The sequence below is a fragment of the Meriones unguiculatus genome, chromosome 14 (assembly GCF_030254825.1).
Source record: "Meriones unguiculatus strain TT.TT164.6M chromosome 14, Bangor_MerUng_6.1, whole genome shotgun sequence".
In the NCBI taxonomy this organism is placed as follows: Eukaryota; Metazoa; Chordata; class Mammalia; order Rodentia; family Muridae; genus Meriones; species Meriones unguiculatus.
The window spans coordinates 24,538,752-24,552,938 of NC_083361.1; the positions used below are offsets into that span (position 1 = coordinate 24,538,752).

General features: G+C 41.8%; 1 protein-coding gene across 5 annotated transcripts in view; it reads left to right on the top strand.

The window, feature by feature from the left end:
* Positions 1–14,187, top strand: part of Sox6 (SRY-box transcription factor 6) — a 379,078-nt gene that overhangs the window by 295,663 nt on the left and 69,228 nt on the right. For all 5 annotated transcript variants that reach the window (XM_060366990.1, XM_060366988.1, XM_060366991.1 and 2 more), the window contains 3 exons: positions 2,485–2,634; positions 7,850–8,033; positions 10,628–10,812. In XM_060366990.1, the coding sequence (XP_060222973.1) occupies positions 2,485–2,634; positions 7,850–8,033; positions 10,628–10,812 (519 nt within the window). The remainder of the gene's footprint in view (positions 1–2,484; positions 2,635–7,849; positions 8,034–10,627; positions 10,813–14,187) is intronic.

Below are 14,187 nucleotides of genomic sequence, written 5' to 3' on the forward strand. Positions count from 1 at the left end.
CCAAGAGAATAGTGATCAAAATGCTTTTATAGCAACCAGGGTATAAATTGTGACAGTGAAAATTTAGGAGCATTCATAGAAGTCTTAGAAGTTGATAAAAATAATCTATCATAAAGTAGAATAAATGTTGAAGAGTGGGAAATGGAAAAACTAAAACTAGAGGTTTCATGAGGATGTCCAACATTTTTTAGTGTGAGTTGATGGGAAAACCCCAGAGCATTTTCTAGAGTCAACAAGCAGATAGACCTCAGAATGAAATCTCTACACTTATAAAGGGAAGAAGTCAATGCTGTCTCAAGTGAAAACTGATTTCATATAAAGAATCTGAAATCAAAATGACATCAGACTTCCTTAGCAAAAAGAGTGAAAGGACAGTAAGTCATTGTTTTTGAAATTCTGGGGATCACTTTTAAATTAGAATTCTGTATCAAGGGAATATAATAATAGTAACAACAGTTTCCTGAATCATTAGATCCTAAAAAACTAACTTCACAAGTACTTTCTCAAGTATTTCTTGGAGGGTATGTACTTCCTAAAATAAGACAATTTACAAGAGACAGGAAGCCATGTCAGACAGAAAGAAAAATCCAATATAGGAGATACGAAGGGGAATTCTATTTCTAGTTCAAACTGGAGCAAGAGTGTAGAGAAATCTAAAAGGGTGTCTCTAAGGGGATAAATGAATACAGAGATTAACCATATATACAACTGTATTGTGTTGGTCTTTTGGGGAGTCTGTGAATTACCCAGTGATAGTTTCAGAAGTCCAAAGTAGAAAAATGAAAGATATAATGATAAAACATACAAATATTAAATCTAACAAAATAAAAAGTTAAAGGGGAAAGTTGTTGCTGTATCTAATCCATGGAATTCCAACTACTTGGGAGGCTGAGACAGGCAGATCATGAGTAAGGTGTGTCTTGCTTTCAGTGTGAATTCAAGTCTAGCCTGTACAACTTAGTGGATACCCTGTTTCAAAATAAAAGTTTGAAAGAAGTCTGGGGATACAGCTCTGTGGTATTTACCTAGCAAGCCTGAAGAACTAGATTCAATCTTAGTATGAAAGAGAGAGACAAGGAAGGAGAGAGAGGAGGAGGAGAGGAGAGATGGGAAAGAATGAGATACAGCTCTTTGCATAGCCCAGCTATGAATAATGTCACAGTGGAATGGAATGGTATGACTAACTTAAAATGTGTGATGTTAACATTAAGCAATTGGAGAGATGCATGAAAGCACATGTGGCTGGTGATGTAATAAAGCTAAGCTTTCATTCACCTGTGTGAGGTCAGTGGTTAAAGACAGAACAGTATATAAACGAATGCCAGCAGGGTGATGAGTACCAGAAAGAATATCAACTAAGTTAAAAGAGATGGTCTCCACAGAGTAGGAGTGAGGTAGGAAGGGCAGTGACAGGAGGCCGAGGCTATCATGTATGGTGGTAAAGGGCTTTACCTTATCCAAGGTGGCCATGCTGTTGTAATTTTCTTTTTGTTTAAAAGGCTTAAAGAAATATTTAATTCATGAAATCATGTATAATGTTACTTTGATAAAAGTTAAAATTATATGAAAGTGAGATTGGCTTATCTTACAATCTTGGGTCTGCGTTTGGTTAAATCAACGAACTTAATGTTGATCACTTTAGGATGTATGGTGTCAGGTCGTCTGGTTATAGCTTGTCTCAGCAGGAGGAACACTTGTATGAGGGAGCAGAGGATGAGTAAAATCATATGTCTACCACTAAAGACAACCATAGCAAATACTTAGAAGAGGCCGGGAGACAGCAGTGGAGATATAGGGAGATAAACCTGGAGTCCCAAAACAAAGGAGAACTCAGGAAGACACGAGCAGAACTATTCTGGGCATAAAGGGGACTCTCGCTTACCTCATTCAGCCCTAGGGCCAGGAAAAGAAGCTTGACTTTTTGTTTCTGTGGCTACCCAGCTATACCCTGTCAAAGACCGTTACATGGTACCTAGAGATAAGACCCTGAGAGGGAAGTGACTGCCATCAGACTCAGGGGGTTTAGGGCAGCACTGATCTTCGGAGAGGACTGGAGTCCCCAGAGAAGTCTGGTATGACTGAGGTTCCTCGGGGAACTTTAAGTTTGTTAGTCCATGAGTGGCCACTTCAGACATTACAGACCTTTGTATAGTGATTTCAGGCTCTAGAAGAAACCTCGGAGATCGCTTAGCCAAGCTCCCTTTAGTGCGATTGAAGGGACTGACTTGAAGAGAGACCAGTCTTGTCCCAGTGTCGCTGCTGTGACAGTGACAGCAACAGCACCACGTTTCTCACTCTAGCCTTCTTCCTTTCCGAGTTTCTTGCCTTTTCTCATTTTCCTCTTAAAAAAAAAAAAAAGTGAGAGAGAAATCGCAGAACTGTGAGACATGTTATCTGACAATACGGTAAGTTTTTTTTTTTTTTTTTTTTGAACCCATTTCAGCCACATTTAACGAGACCAACGTTTGCCTCTCTGTTTTGCAGCAGCTCTATGCCGCTCAGCTGGCCAGCATGCAGGTGTCACCTGGAGCAAAGATGCCATCAACTCCACAGCCACCAAACACAGCAGGGGCGGTCTCACCTACTGGGATAAAAAATGAAAAGAGAGGGACCAGCCCTGTAACTCAAGTTAAGGTACTTGCACTGCAAGATTGTGGGAACGGTTTGGAAAACAGCTTTGTAAGAAAGGTAGTGAACCGGGCTATGCTGGGAATAAGCAGCTGGAACACAGCAACATAAAAGAACCCAAACGCGCCTCTTTATGTGGAATGTCATGATTGAGCATTGAGAAACAGGTGTTTCCCTTTTGATAACAATAGTGCTATACTGTGAGATCCTTACCTAACTCCAAAAACTCACTCCTCAAAAAATCTCTCCCTTCAGAATCTGGATTTCATTTTTAATGTTCACTGGCAGGAACGGCTGCGCTTTTATTGTCAGTCTTTGTCACAGACTTGCAACACTTCTCTCCACGCTCCTTACACAGGTGGAGGGCCCACTCACAGTATCAGAGTAGAGCCTACAATCTTTGGTGTGAAAAGAGCATCAAAGGAGATCTAAGCTGGACTTGGCGTAGTTTGGTGGAGGTCTGTTTTTCAGAACTGGCTATAAAGAGGAGCTGAGGAATAGGGTGGTCATTGGCTGATGTCACTTTCGATGTCATGTCTTGACTGATTTTTCAGTGTCCTCAAACTGGTTACCTGAGGGCATCTTGGTGACAAGGAAAATGATCAGGCACTTCAGATATGTGCTGCATCTGGCCCCAATAAGTTGGCTTTGGAGACTGTTTCTGCTTCCTATATTGAGTCAATAAATTTACACAGTTTGGAGAAACAATTGTTGTGTGTAATCGACTAAGACCTTGGAGAGGTGTGCTAAGTGCAGTTGCCTGGCTGTAATGTGTCAGAAGCAGATCATGTGTGAAGCTGGGCAGTTGTTGAATCTGCACAGGAAACAGTTGAGAGCAGTCAGCATCACTGCTGGGGGCTCTGTAGTCGCCAAAGCTGTTACACTCTGGTAAATTTTCAGATAGCAACGTGGAGATTTCAGAAAGTCTACAAAAACAGTGAACTCTGAATATTGAAGACCAAAAACATGAGTTGTCTGTGCTCTACCCCCAAATATTAAATTAATGCCACCCATTCTTTTAGATTCTCTAGTGAAATCACACGTAGTTGTTAGAAAATTTAAGCTATAAGAATTAACACAGAAATTTTAAGTGTGTGGAGACACACTATTTTATATTCTGAAGGCTTAATTGTGGATAAAACTCATAGTACAATAGCTCAGCCCCAGGACTAAGTTTCCTCATAGTCACTAGAGAAAGGGCATGTGAAACGCCAGCAGCTTGGCTATTTGGGTATTAAACATTTTAACATGAAAAAGTCATTTTGTAATTTAAGTTGGCCAGCTGGAACTGCACCAAACCAAGCCTTTACTGGATGAGTAAATGTTCCCTGGCTAAAGTCAAGTTTCTATCTGCTTTTACCATTCCAGCTTTGTGGGCCAACAGATTTTATTACTCACTTGACCACATGCAAATTCTTAGGAATAAGAGTTCTGTATGGTTTGACTTGACTATTTTATGTTAGCAACAAAGGACCCATTTCTTATACTTCTTAGATCATATATTATGTATGTGAGCACAAATATATTAGCCAAAACATAATGTGAGCATTTAAATTGAATGTTCCTATTACTGAGAACGTCTGAGAGTAAACTCAGTCTGCTAACTGTGGAGATTTGATCATCCAGATCCATCATGGTTCTCACTATAGTCGTTTTCTCTCTCTAGAGCATGATTGCTCATTGGGTAGTGAAATATGACAAAGGGCCAGGTTTGCTGAAGATAACAGAGATAAACAGAGGTTTTTTTTCTTTTTCTTCATTTGTTAAAAGTCTGTCACTGTAATCTGGGGGTTGATAGTATTATGGGCCTTACATGAGACCATATGTTCTCTAGCATGTAATAAGCATTCCGTAAATGGTGGTGGTAGTGAGGCCGCGCATGGTGGTCATGAAGGAAATGAAGGTAGTGTCAGTGTTGGAATGGAAGTGTCTGATTGCATACCTCCATATTGAGAAAGATCCAGATCATTGAGCTGGGCCGTGAGTATCACTTATTATCTCCATACAGAGCGAAAATCTTTTCAATCTGGCAAGGCACACTGAGTCCCTACAGCCTGTCTCCTGACAAATGCCTTGTGCTATCTTAGACTTTGTGGAGGAGACACACAATTAGCCCTACCAAGATGTCATAAAATTTCACTATTATTACATAGAAATAACCTAAGTGTTTTCTTGGATTATATATTCAAATGACATGGTCATTTGCCTGCCTCGTAGCATTCTATAGACTGTCAATTTTCTGTCTCCTATCTGCTAATGCTACCATCTCTGCCATCCTGATGTTTTGTTTTTTTTTTAAATCTGTTGTATTTTTCTCTTCTTTATTCACATTGTCATGTCTCTGTGTAAGCTCATAGTTATTGAATACACACTACACATTTTGAATTTAACATTGTCGGCTGTTAAAGTGTTTGTATCTCTTTTAATATCTAAAATCCATTCTGAGAGAGAACCATTGGATCTTCTCAGGGTGTACTTTTTATATCTGTTAGTCAGGTTCAAAACAACCAGGAATGGCAAGGTAGGTTAGCTCCATAATGAGGCAGCAGCTTCCTGAGGACCTTATTTAATGCCCTGTATGTATATTAGGGGACATTTGCACTGTGTTAATGTGAGAGTAACCCATTCTCAGTCCTTTCTGAACACAGAGTCATTTTGCCTACTCCTTTCTTCACTCTACCTAGCCTCAAGCTGCCTTCTCACATGCATTTGCTTGTTGATCAGTGCACAGCTAACTAAGCATGCAGGCCAATCTTTGGCAGCTCCTTAGCATTCTTTCTCTCTGCATATCTGTCCTCTTTGGTACCCCTCAAAAGTTCTGTCAACATTAGCATTCATAAATTCTGAACTCTACTCATGGAGGCTGCCATGCTCCCTATGCCATTCTCCAAAAATTCCTTCTAAATAGTCAAGTGGGAGCAGTCTAGAATTCATTTATTTCAGGAATTTCTGTGCCAGGCTCCCAGCATAGATGCCTGAAGAGCACTGTCTAATAGTCATGTCCTGTATCCTGAGGGGGAGTTCTTACCATGGGAAAGTAAACCTGATGCTCTCCTCTATCATGAATCGAAATGGAGAACATCTTGACATTAATTGTGAGTTATAAATAATAAATTAGGGGAAATCTAAAACTCAAAAGGATGATACAAATTCCATATTTTTAAGAAAATGTGAATACAGTAAGACAAGGCACAAAAATCCTAATGAGTTTCCTACAAGTAATAAGTACAGTTCTTTAGATGAACAGTAACTGGATGGGATTAGTGGCAATTTAGACACCTGAAGAAAAAAATGAAGTAAATGAAGTAAAATTGAAGACATAGAACATAAATACACAAAGTGAAACACAGAGGAAAGATTGTTAATACTGGGACAACATCGAATGATCTGTGTAACACACACAACTGGAGGAAAGAATTGGAGTTATGATTGGAGAAATAATGGAGGAACATATCTCTAACTGGACAAAAACTCTAAACTCAGACATTTTAGGAGTTTAGCAAACCCTAAATCAAAGAAACATGGAGAACATGAACCAAATACTCAGCATATAAATTGCTATGATTCCAGTATGAGTGAAGAAAGTAACTACTTTAAATATCTTTTGAATTAAGGGCAAAGGGAAGCACTTTAATTTAGCACATCAGATAATTTTGACAGTCATAGTGGATATAATCTTGTTTCCTCAGAACATGCCCTATACTAAATATAGATTAAAAGGCATTGCAACATAGATATGACAGACTACTTGTTTCCTGTAAATGCCAAACCAACCATCCAGCCAACCAACGACAGCCCAAACATAGAAGAGCACTAGATTAATATACAAATGATTTTTTTTTCCTGGTAGATAGGGAGGTATTTTGGATTCGAATTCTTTGCTCCCTAGATGGCCTTGAGAAGGGGCTTTGTACTATTTTGATTCTCATATCTTCATTTGTTAGTCTTGAGTAGTACAGTCCACCCTCCTAGCGGCACCCATGGCCGAGTGGCCTAATGCACTGCAGGCACCCAGTGCAGTGCCTGCTGCATGGTCACTTCTGCTCATGCTCCTGTCCTCTCTCTCCCCTCCTCCTCCAGTATTGTTCTCTGGCATGTATCTTGGTTGACATCCCTTAATATATGGCCATCTTTTTATAGTTGGAGAAATATGCCTCAATGAGGTCACATGTTTACTATGGAAGAGAATGTTCTGTTACTAGGTTCCGTTGTGTATTTTCAATAATATCATTGAAAGCAAGTTCTCTGTGTCCTCCCAGATCTGACATTTGCCAGTGATTTTACTTTCGAATGCAATAATGCAGATCTTCACTTTGAACCTTTGAATCACATGCTCATCGCTATATTCCTAAAGTGATAGAAACATTATCTGTAGTTCTTTGACAGTAGAATAAGTGAGACAAAAATGAAAACACATTGCTTAACTTTCAAGTCACTGGCTAACCTAGGGTTCCAAGCCAAAGACGAAAATGCTGGGCTCAGTGTGGAGGGATATGGGCCTTAAAATAGACATTCCATAAACATATGGAGCAAAGATTGTAACAAGACATCACTTTAAGCATGAAAAATAAATTGCATATAACATAGCATGTAAAACATAATTATAATGTATGCTTGCTCTTCACAAAAATTAATTTTAAACATGAATAGAGACCAGAATATAAACCACAAGTGCACCCACACCCAGAAAGCCACATAGAAGCCTGTGGTGTGGCATGGGACTCTGAGGGCAGAGGCCCTGGAGAGCAGAAGATGGCTTTCCATGTTTCCATTCTAAGTACTTGGAATTGTTTGATTTAAAATATATATTAAAAAATTAGCTGCAGGGACTATTTATAGTCACAGGAACTTTTCAGAGACACTAACACAAAAGCACTACAGAGCTACTGAAATTTTAAATAATTCTTTGTAAATGCCCAAGGTTAATTTAGATCCCTGAAAACACATTAGGAAATTAAGCTGTAATGTGAGCTAATTCAGATTTTAATTTGGCAAAAAGAATGATCCAACTACACAGTTAATGTAAATAGAAGCATAACACAGGGAAATTAATGAGGTTCCTTCCGATGAATCTTCAAGGAGGTAGATAATTAGCTTCTTTTGTTATTATTGTAGGAGAATGTGGCATTGTCTCGGAGGTGTAAAATAACTGTGGCTTGCTAAGTGATAATGTGCTCCATTTGTCTTTCTTTAAATAATTATTTATGTTAAACTCTTGTAGGACGAAACAACAGCCCAGCCGCTGAATCTCTCATCCAGGCCTAAGACAGCAGAGCCCCTGAAGTCCCCGACATCTCCCACCCAGAGCCTCTTCCCAGCCAGCAAAACCAGCCCCATCAACCTGCCAAACAAAAGCAGCATCCCCAGCCCCATCGGAGGAAGCCTGGGGAGAGGATCCTCCTTAGGTAAATGGAAGAGACCTGTGAACTAGGAAGAAACCTAGCTGGCCAGCTGGCCCTCAGGTCCTGTGTGTTCCTTGGGAAGGGTGGTAGTGATGTGCTTTCCACTGAAGCAGAACCCAACTAGTTTATGGGGCAACTAGAGCTTTCGGAAAATGTCACCAATCATGGAAGCCACATCACAATGTGTCTTTTCTTTCTTTCCTTCTGATGTGTATTTTCAAAGCTCTCTAGGGATTTTCACACCCCTGTTTGAAAAGTGTTGTGACTCTCGAGTTATTTCCTGTTTCATATCCTCTGAATGGGCAATAGCATTTTGTAGCCCATGGCTACTGTAAGGCAGACAAGAACAGGCCACCTGACAGGGTCTTGCAGTGTTGGGGACACCAAAGCTCTCCGTTTTGAAAGACTCTGCTAGGTGGCTAGGTAGAAGGAAGCAAAGGCAGGAGAGCACCTGTGAGCAGGAACAAAGCAGAAGCACTGAGGGTACTGTTACTGGACTCCTCACGTATCTTGATCTCCAAGTGAAGGCAGGGATATTCAGAGGAGTTACCATGTCCCCTTCCTTGCCTTGTTGACTCCTAGAGCATGTTGCTATTGTAATTAGCAATGGGGAGAACTATTACAAATTCATATCTAGTCTTGCTTATTTAATTTCACTTGGCTTTACAAGTTAGACAGTGTAGTTCTTACAGGTAGAATAACTGAGCCCCAGACCTGTGTTGTGAATTAGCATAACCAGGACTTATACCCAGGTCAGTCACCCAGAACTTACTACTCTCAAGAAGTTCACAGTTAGAAGTGTGTTCAACTGGGCTGAGTGTGAGTGGGTCTTCTGACAGTGAGATGTTGTGTCCTCACTGACACTTGGAGCATTAGGATGCGGACAGCAGCCTGTTCAGATTTCCAGTCAGGTTCCTCTCACAGGAGCTTCTTACTCCCTGACAGGAGAGCTCAGGGAGAAGCAAGAAGTGATGCACACCCAGAGAGTTAATGTTAACCATTTCTCCTGGCTGGCATTTTGGGAGTTGGGAGATGAAAGAAAAGGGAGCCAGCATACTTCTTGAAGTGGGTCTTGTGCAGTCCACTTTCACATCTTGTTTGGAAAGCACTTGCTCCCTGGGCTGTGCATCCAAAGAGATGAGACAGAGCTGATATGTCACAGGCCCTGCTTGTGCTGGCAGCAGAGCATGCTTGTTAGGTCAGAAGCCAGGTGGGCAGGAGCTAAAGCATCTGGTATTGGATAGCAGTCTTGTGCGAATAATATTGCACAAAAGTGTCTTTTAAGCAGGAAAACTTAAAAACAAAAGAAAATGTTTTTCAATATTCTATAAGAGAGTAACTGACTTTCAAAAATGTTTTCATAGAAAGTTTTTGTAAATTTTTGCAACATATATATATATATATATATATATATATATACACACACACACACACACACACACATTGTACATATAAGGCATGTGGTGTGAGCGTGGTTGTAGTCTGATTTCCTCATACCACTGTCTGTGTGAGGTGTGTGCATATATGCATACATGCCTCTCACACACATGTGTGATGAAATACAAAGGGCCTCATACAAGTAGACCATGTCAAATACACAACAGCAGCTGAAACCTATCTGTGATTAAATAATTGCCCTCCTTTGTCTAAAACTGGAAAAACTGATCCAAAGTATTCATTTAAGCTGAGTGAAATGCAAGGTGTAGAGGAAAATTAGTTTCCACTTCATTTTTTCCCCCTGGGTTACATGGAATATAATGGAAGAAAACGCTTATTCTTACTTGATTTGAGGATTTGCGTTCATGTGAAAGCCATTGCCACGCATACTGCCTCACCGTCAGGAGTGGGAGTGGGGATGGAGGGCTGGGAGCAGTGGGTGTCCAAACTGGGGATGGGGCAGGGTTGTCATCCTCTTGGTAAATAACCGAGGCAGCATGATAAGAAGAATGCTTCATTAACCAGCCAGCCCTTGGAGAATGGAGAGCGCCGTGTGGTTCTCCCGCCCCCTCACTCCTGCAGTGGACACACACACACACACACACACACACACACACCCCACCGTAGTGCACATGCACCCTCTCAGGGCTCATTCTGTTGAGCCTCAAACTGCTCTCCTACATACAATACACCAAATAAACAGAGGATGTGGACAAAAATCCCAGCTGCCTTGCTGCCTGTCCCCCATCTTGTCCCTCCCCCACAGATGAGGAAAGATTGTACATCAGTTGTAGACACATGCAAAGCAGCTACCACCTGCCAGTACCTCTAGGACCGGAATGTAGGAACCTTGATACTGCAGGCAAAAGCAGAACAAATACAAGATTAGAACCTAGGACCAGTTGGTGCTTCTACCTTTGAGAGGTAGAAGACAACCACACAGCCCAGAGTGCTGGGGTGTCCTCCATGGACTAACTGCACCCTGAGACAGTACAGCTTGGTTGACTTCACTTTCTGTGCTCCAACTAGTGTTGTTATCTTAACAACAAGTGTGCCCCTTCCTTGTTCAGAGGATAGTGTTCCCTCACGGAGTGGATCGCAGCCAGCACTTGAGAGGCAACATCCCCACACTCCTCTAATGATGCACCCTGTGTATGCAGATATCCTGTCCAGTCTCAACTCTCCTGCCCTATTTGGGGACCAGGACACAGTGATGAAAGCCATTCAGGAGGCTCGGAAGATGCGAGAGCAGATCCAACGGGAGCAGCAACAGCAGCCACACGGAGTTGATGGGAAACTGTCCTCTATGAACAGCATGGGGCTGAGCAACTGCAGGAATGAGAAGGTAAGCCTGTACCCCTCTCCACTGCGTGGCAGGCCCACCAGCTCACTCTCATCCCTCTATCACGAGCTTCCAGGTCTTAACCTGCCACCAAGGATCTGGGCTTGCAGCCTGAGGGCCACCTTGTAGTTTCCTTGTCTTTCCTGTGTCACGTGTTCATGTTGCTGCTGGCTGGCACTTAGGTTGCCTCCCAGGTACCCAACCTCCCTGCCTGTTGGTGTCTCTGTCCCATTCGGGAGTAGATAGGAGCAGTCTAATTAAGACTGTAAATTACATAATTAGAATAAGAATAGAGTAGAAGAATGTTTAAAAGGGTACACACGTAGCTCATAGTAATCATTAAGTGACTTGTTGCTCACCATTAAATCTAATGCTATGCTTCCCATCAGAAGTAAACAAACAAACAAACAAACAACAAAAAAACAAGGACATTTCAAACAAAATTCAGATTTTTATCATTTTGATTTAGCAAATCATTTATCCAGTACCTATTCTGAGACAAACTCATGCAGATGTGAGTCTAGAACAAAAGCCTGAACTAAACAGAGCACACACTAAAAGGGGAGAGAGACCATGAAGGGATGAGCAAGTCTAAAAGGCAATGTCAGTACATGTCTAGGAACCAAGAGGAAATAAAAGCAAGTTAAGGGGAAGAAACTAGCTTAGGGTGGTTATTTGAGAAGTGGCAGTAGAGACTGTCTGGAGATAGGACTCAGGATAGATGGAGCCATGGTATAGTCACAGAAACAGGATGGAAGGCATTCCAGACAAATGGAGTTATGGGTGTACAGGCCAGTGTGGCCAGAGTGTCATAGGGAAGGAGCAGCCAAAGTCATGAGGTGAAAGCATGTTAGACCTGGTGGGCTCTGGCAAGCCTCTTCATTTCCTCCTACACTGGATCTCTCCAGGGTGTGAAGGAGATCTGATTGGCATACAAAAAGACCATCTGGCCTCCTGAAGAAGAGTGGAAATAGGGTGAATGGGAGCATTGTGCCTGATAGGAACAACTCAAGTATTTGCCCAGCACTAAATTGTGAGAAACTTTTAAAGGTGGGCAACTGTAGAGGGACAGATAAAATATGTGATAGACAATAGTAATAGTTCTTAAGCAAATGATAAAAAACCAATTTTATGTGTTTGTTCAGTAAACTAAAACTGCGGGCTGCTGAGACTCACCTTTGCTTCAATCCTTGCTAACTGTAGTGAGGACACAGTGACAGAGTTTGCACATAAGTTAAATACTCCTGGTTTCCCAGAACCCTACAGCGTTTTTCTGTTTGCTCCTGGAGAAGTTGGCAGTGTGTTCCTGTGTGTGGTGTGACCATCTGGAAGCACAGGTGTGACCCTTTCCCAAGTGACTACACACTGGCTTGTGTAGAGTAGCAGCGACATCAGCTGTGTGGCTCTGGAGGCCAGTTCCCAGGCAAGGTGTTACAAGCTGTGCTCTCTGCAGCTCTCATGGAGTAGCTGTTCCTCCTCTTCCTGGCTTCTAATTGTTGCAGGAAGCCTAGGCTATGTCTGCTTTACCATGATTTACTCCTGTCTTTCCTGCTTGCCATCTGTCTGTGTTTCTAGCCCATCTACTCTATTGTGACCTTACTCTAACTTGATGACATCTCTAGAAGCTCTATTTCAAAATAAGGCCACACTCACAGCTGCATAAAGGCCGAGGCTTTTCTGTTAGGGAAAGAATGTGACCCATTACAAGGGGTACAGACGTATAGCTCATTTCCAACCTCTTGACCTTACCGCTGTACTCTTGGACCACACTAGGAGACATCTGGGGTGCAGGGTGGGATGGCGCTGCTGCGGCTGGTAACATGACGGGATACTCCAAGCCTCGCAAGGACTAGGAACGTTAGCTCTAGAGAGAGTTGACCTCCCAAAGCCTAGTAAAGACACGGTTTTCCCCTCAGTTCTCACTTACTGTGACTTTGATTAGCATCCTACAGGATCTGGCACACCATGTATAAACCCAGGCAACACACATACCCATGGAATACTCAGTAAACAATTAATACCTTGTACCATATGTAGTTACCTACTATGATCAGTTGGAGCTGAAGGTCAAATGTGGACACTATCCACCTCAAATTCCAAAGATTAATTTTTATTTCCCATTGACTCTTCTTAATTCACTTAAGAGGAAGAAATATAAACCTAAAATCTAAAAGTGAAAAATAAAACTTTATTTTTGCTTGGAAAGTATGAGAGGTTGACTTCGAACACACTGATAAATTACAACCTAAAGTACAACATGCTGAAGAGATCTGAATCCCTGAAGGTAAGCGGCGAAGTGGTTTCCACAGAACCAGGAAGCTGTGGTTTCCTAATTGAAGGGACTCATTTCGTTACTAGATTACTTTACTGGGGTTGAATTTGGGACACTGGAAGTCCATGCTCTTTAGGGATGCTATATATGTTGATTAGCTCTTCTAGCATCTCAGGCCTCCTGAGGGTGGTTTGTGTGGCATGGCCTTGTTTGGCATCTAGATGGAATTTCTGGGCTTGCTAGGCCAGAAGCCCAGCAACTTAGAAGGTTTGCAGTTAGAATGCTTCAAGAACCCCACTCCAGAGATCACTGATGGCAGCTTCTCTTATGATTCAGAACTCCATCCAGATTTTGTGACTTTCCTTCCATAGGGGCACCACTATTTCTTTTCACTTTTTCTTCTAAGTCAAAAAGGGTAAGCGTGTAATATTCAATATGACTTGGAGGTGGATTGGGACACTTTCAGTTTACTATTTGGCTTCAAAATTGCTCACCTTCGAATTACTGGCCTAGTTCTCTTTAAGTACAAAGACTTTTAAGTTAGGCTTGGAAATTTGTTTTTTGGGGTCCCATATCACAGTTTTAGGTTAGTTTCACAGCATTGCTGTCACCAACCTTATCATTTATTAAATATACTTCTCTCTTACTTGAACATTCTTTACAAAAGAACTTAACACACCTAGGTTCCATGGGAAGCAGGCCATTAGCTGGATATTTGTGACAAGGGTGTGTTTGGGGAGAAAGGTACTCTATAGAACTGCCATCTATAGGAAGGGCAGAGACAAAGCAGGACAGAGTGAGGAAATGGTGGCACTGTGCCTCCAACAGCAACTCCTTCACAAGCTTCAGGATCACATAGTTACTGAGAATTGCATCAAGTTTATAGAGGGGAATGAACTTTGTATATTCATGACAGTCAGTCCTTAGATGAAAGCTACCCTGAAGAGGACTTGACCTGACGTGACTATCTTTAGCTGAAGCCAGGCCAGATAGGATACATAGAACTGTCCAGTGCTGCAGGAGACAGGGAATCTCATGTGTCTACCATTGCCTGGTATGTTTCATCACACTTGGTGTGATTAAACAGACACTGTATGTATAAGCAG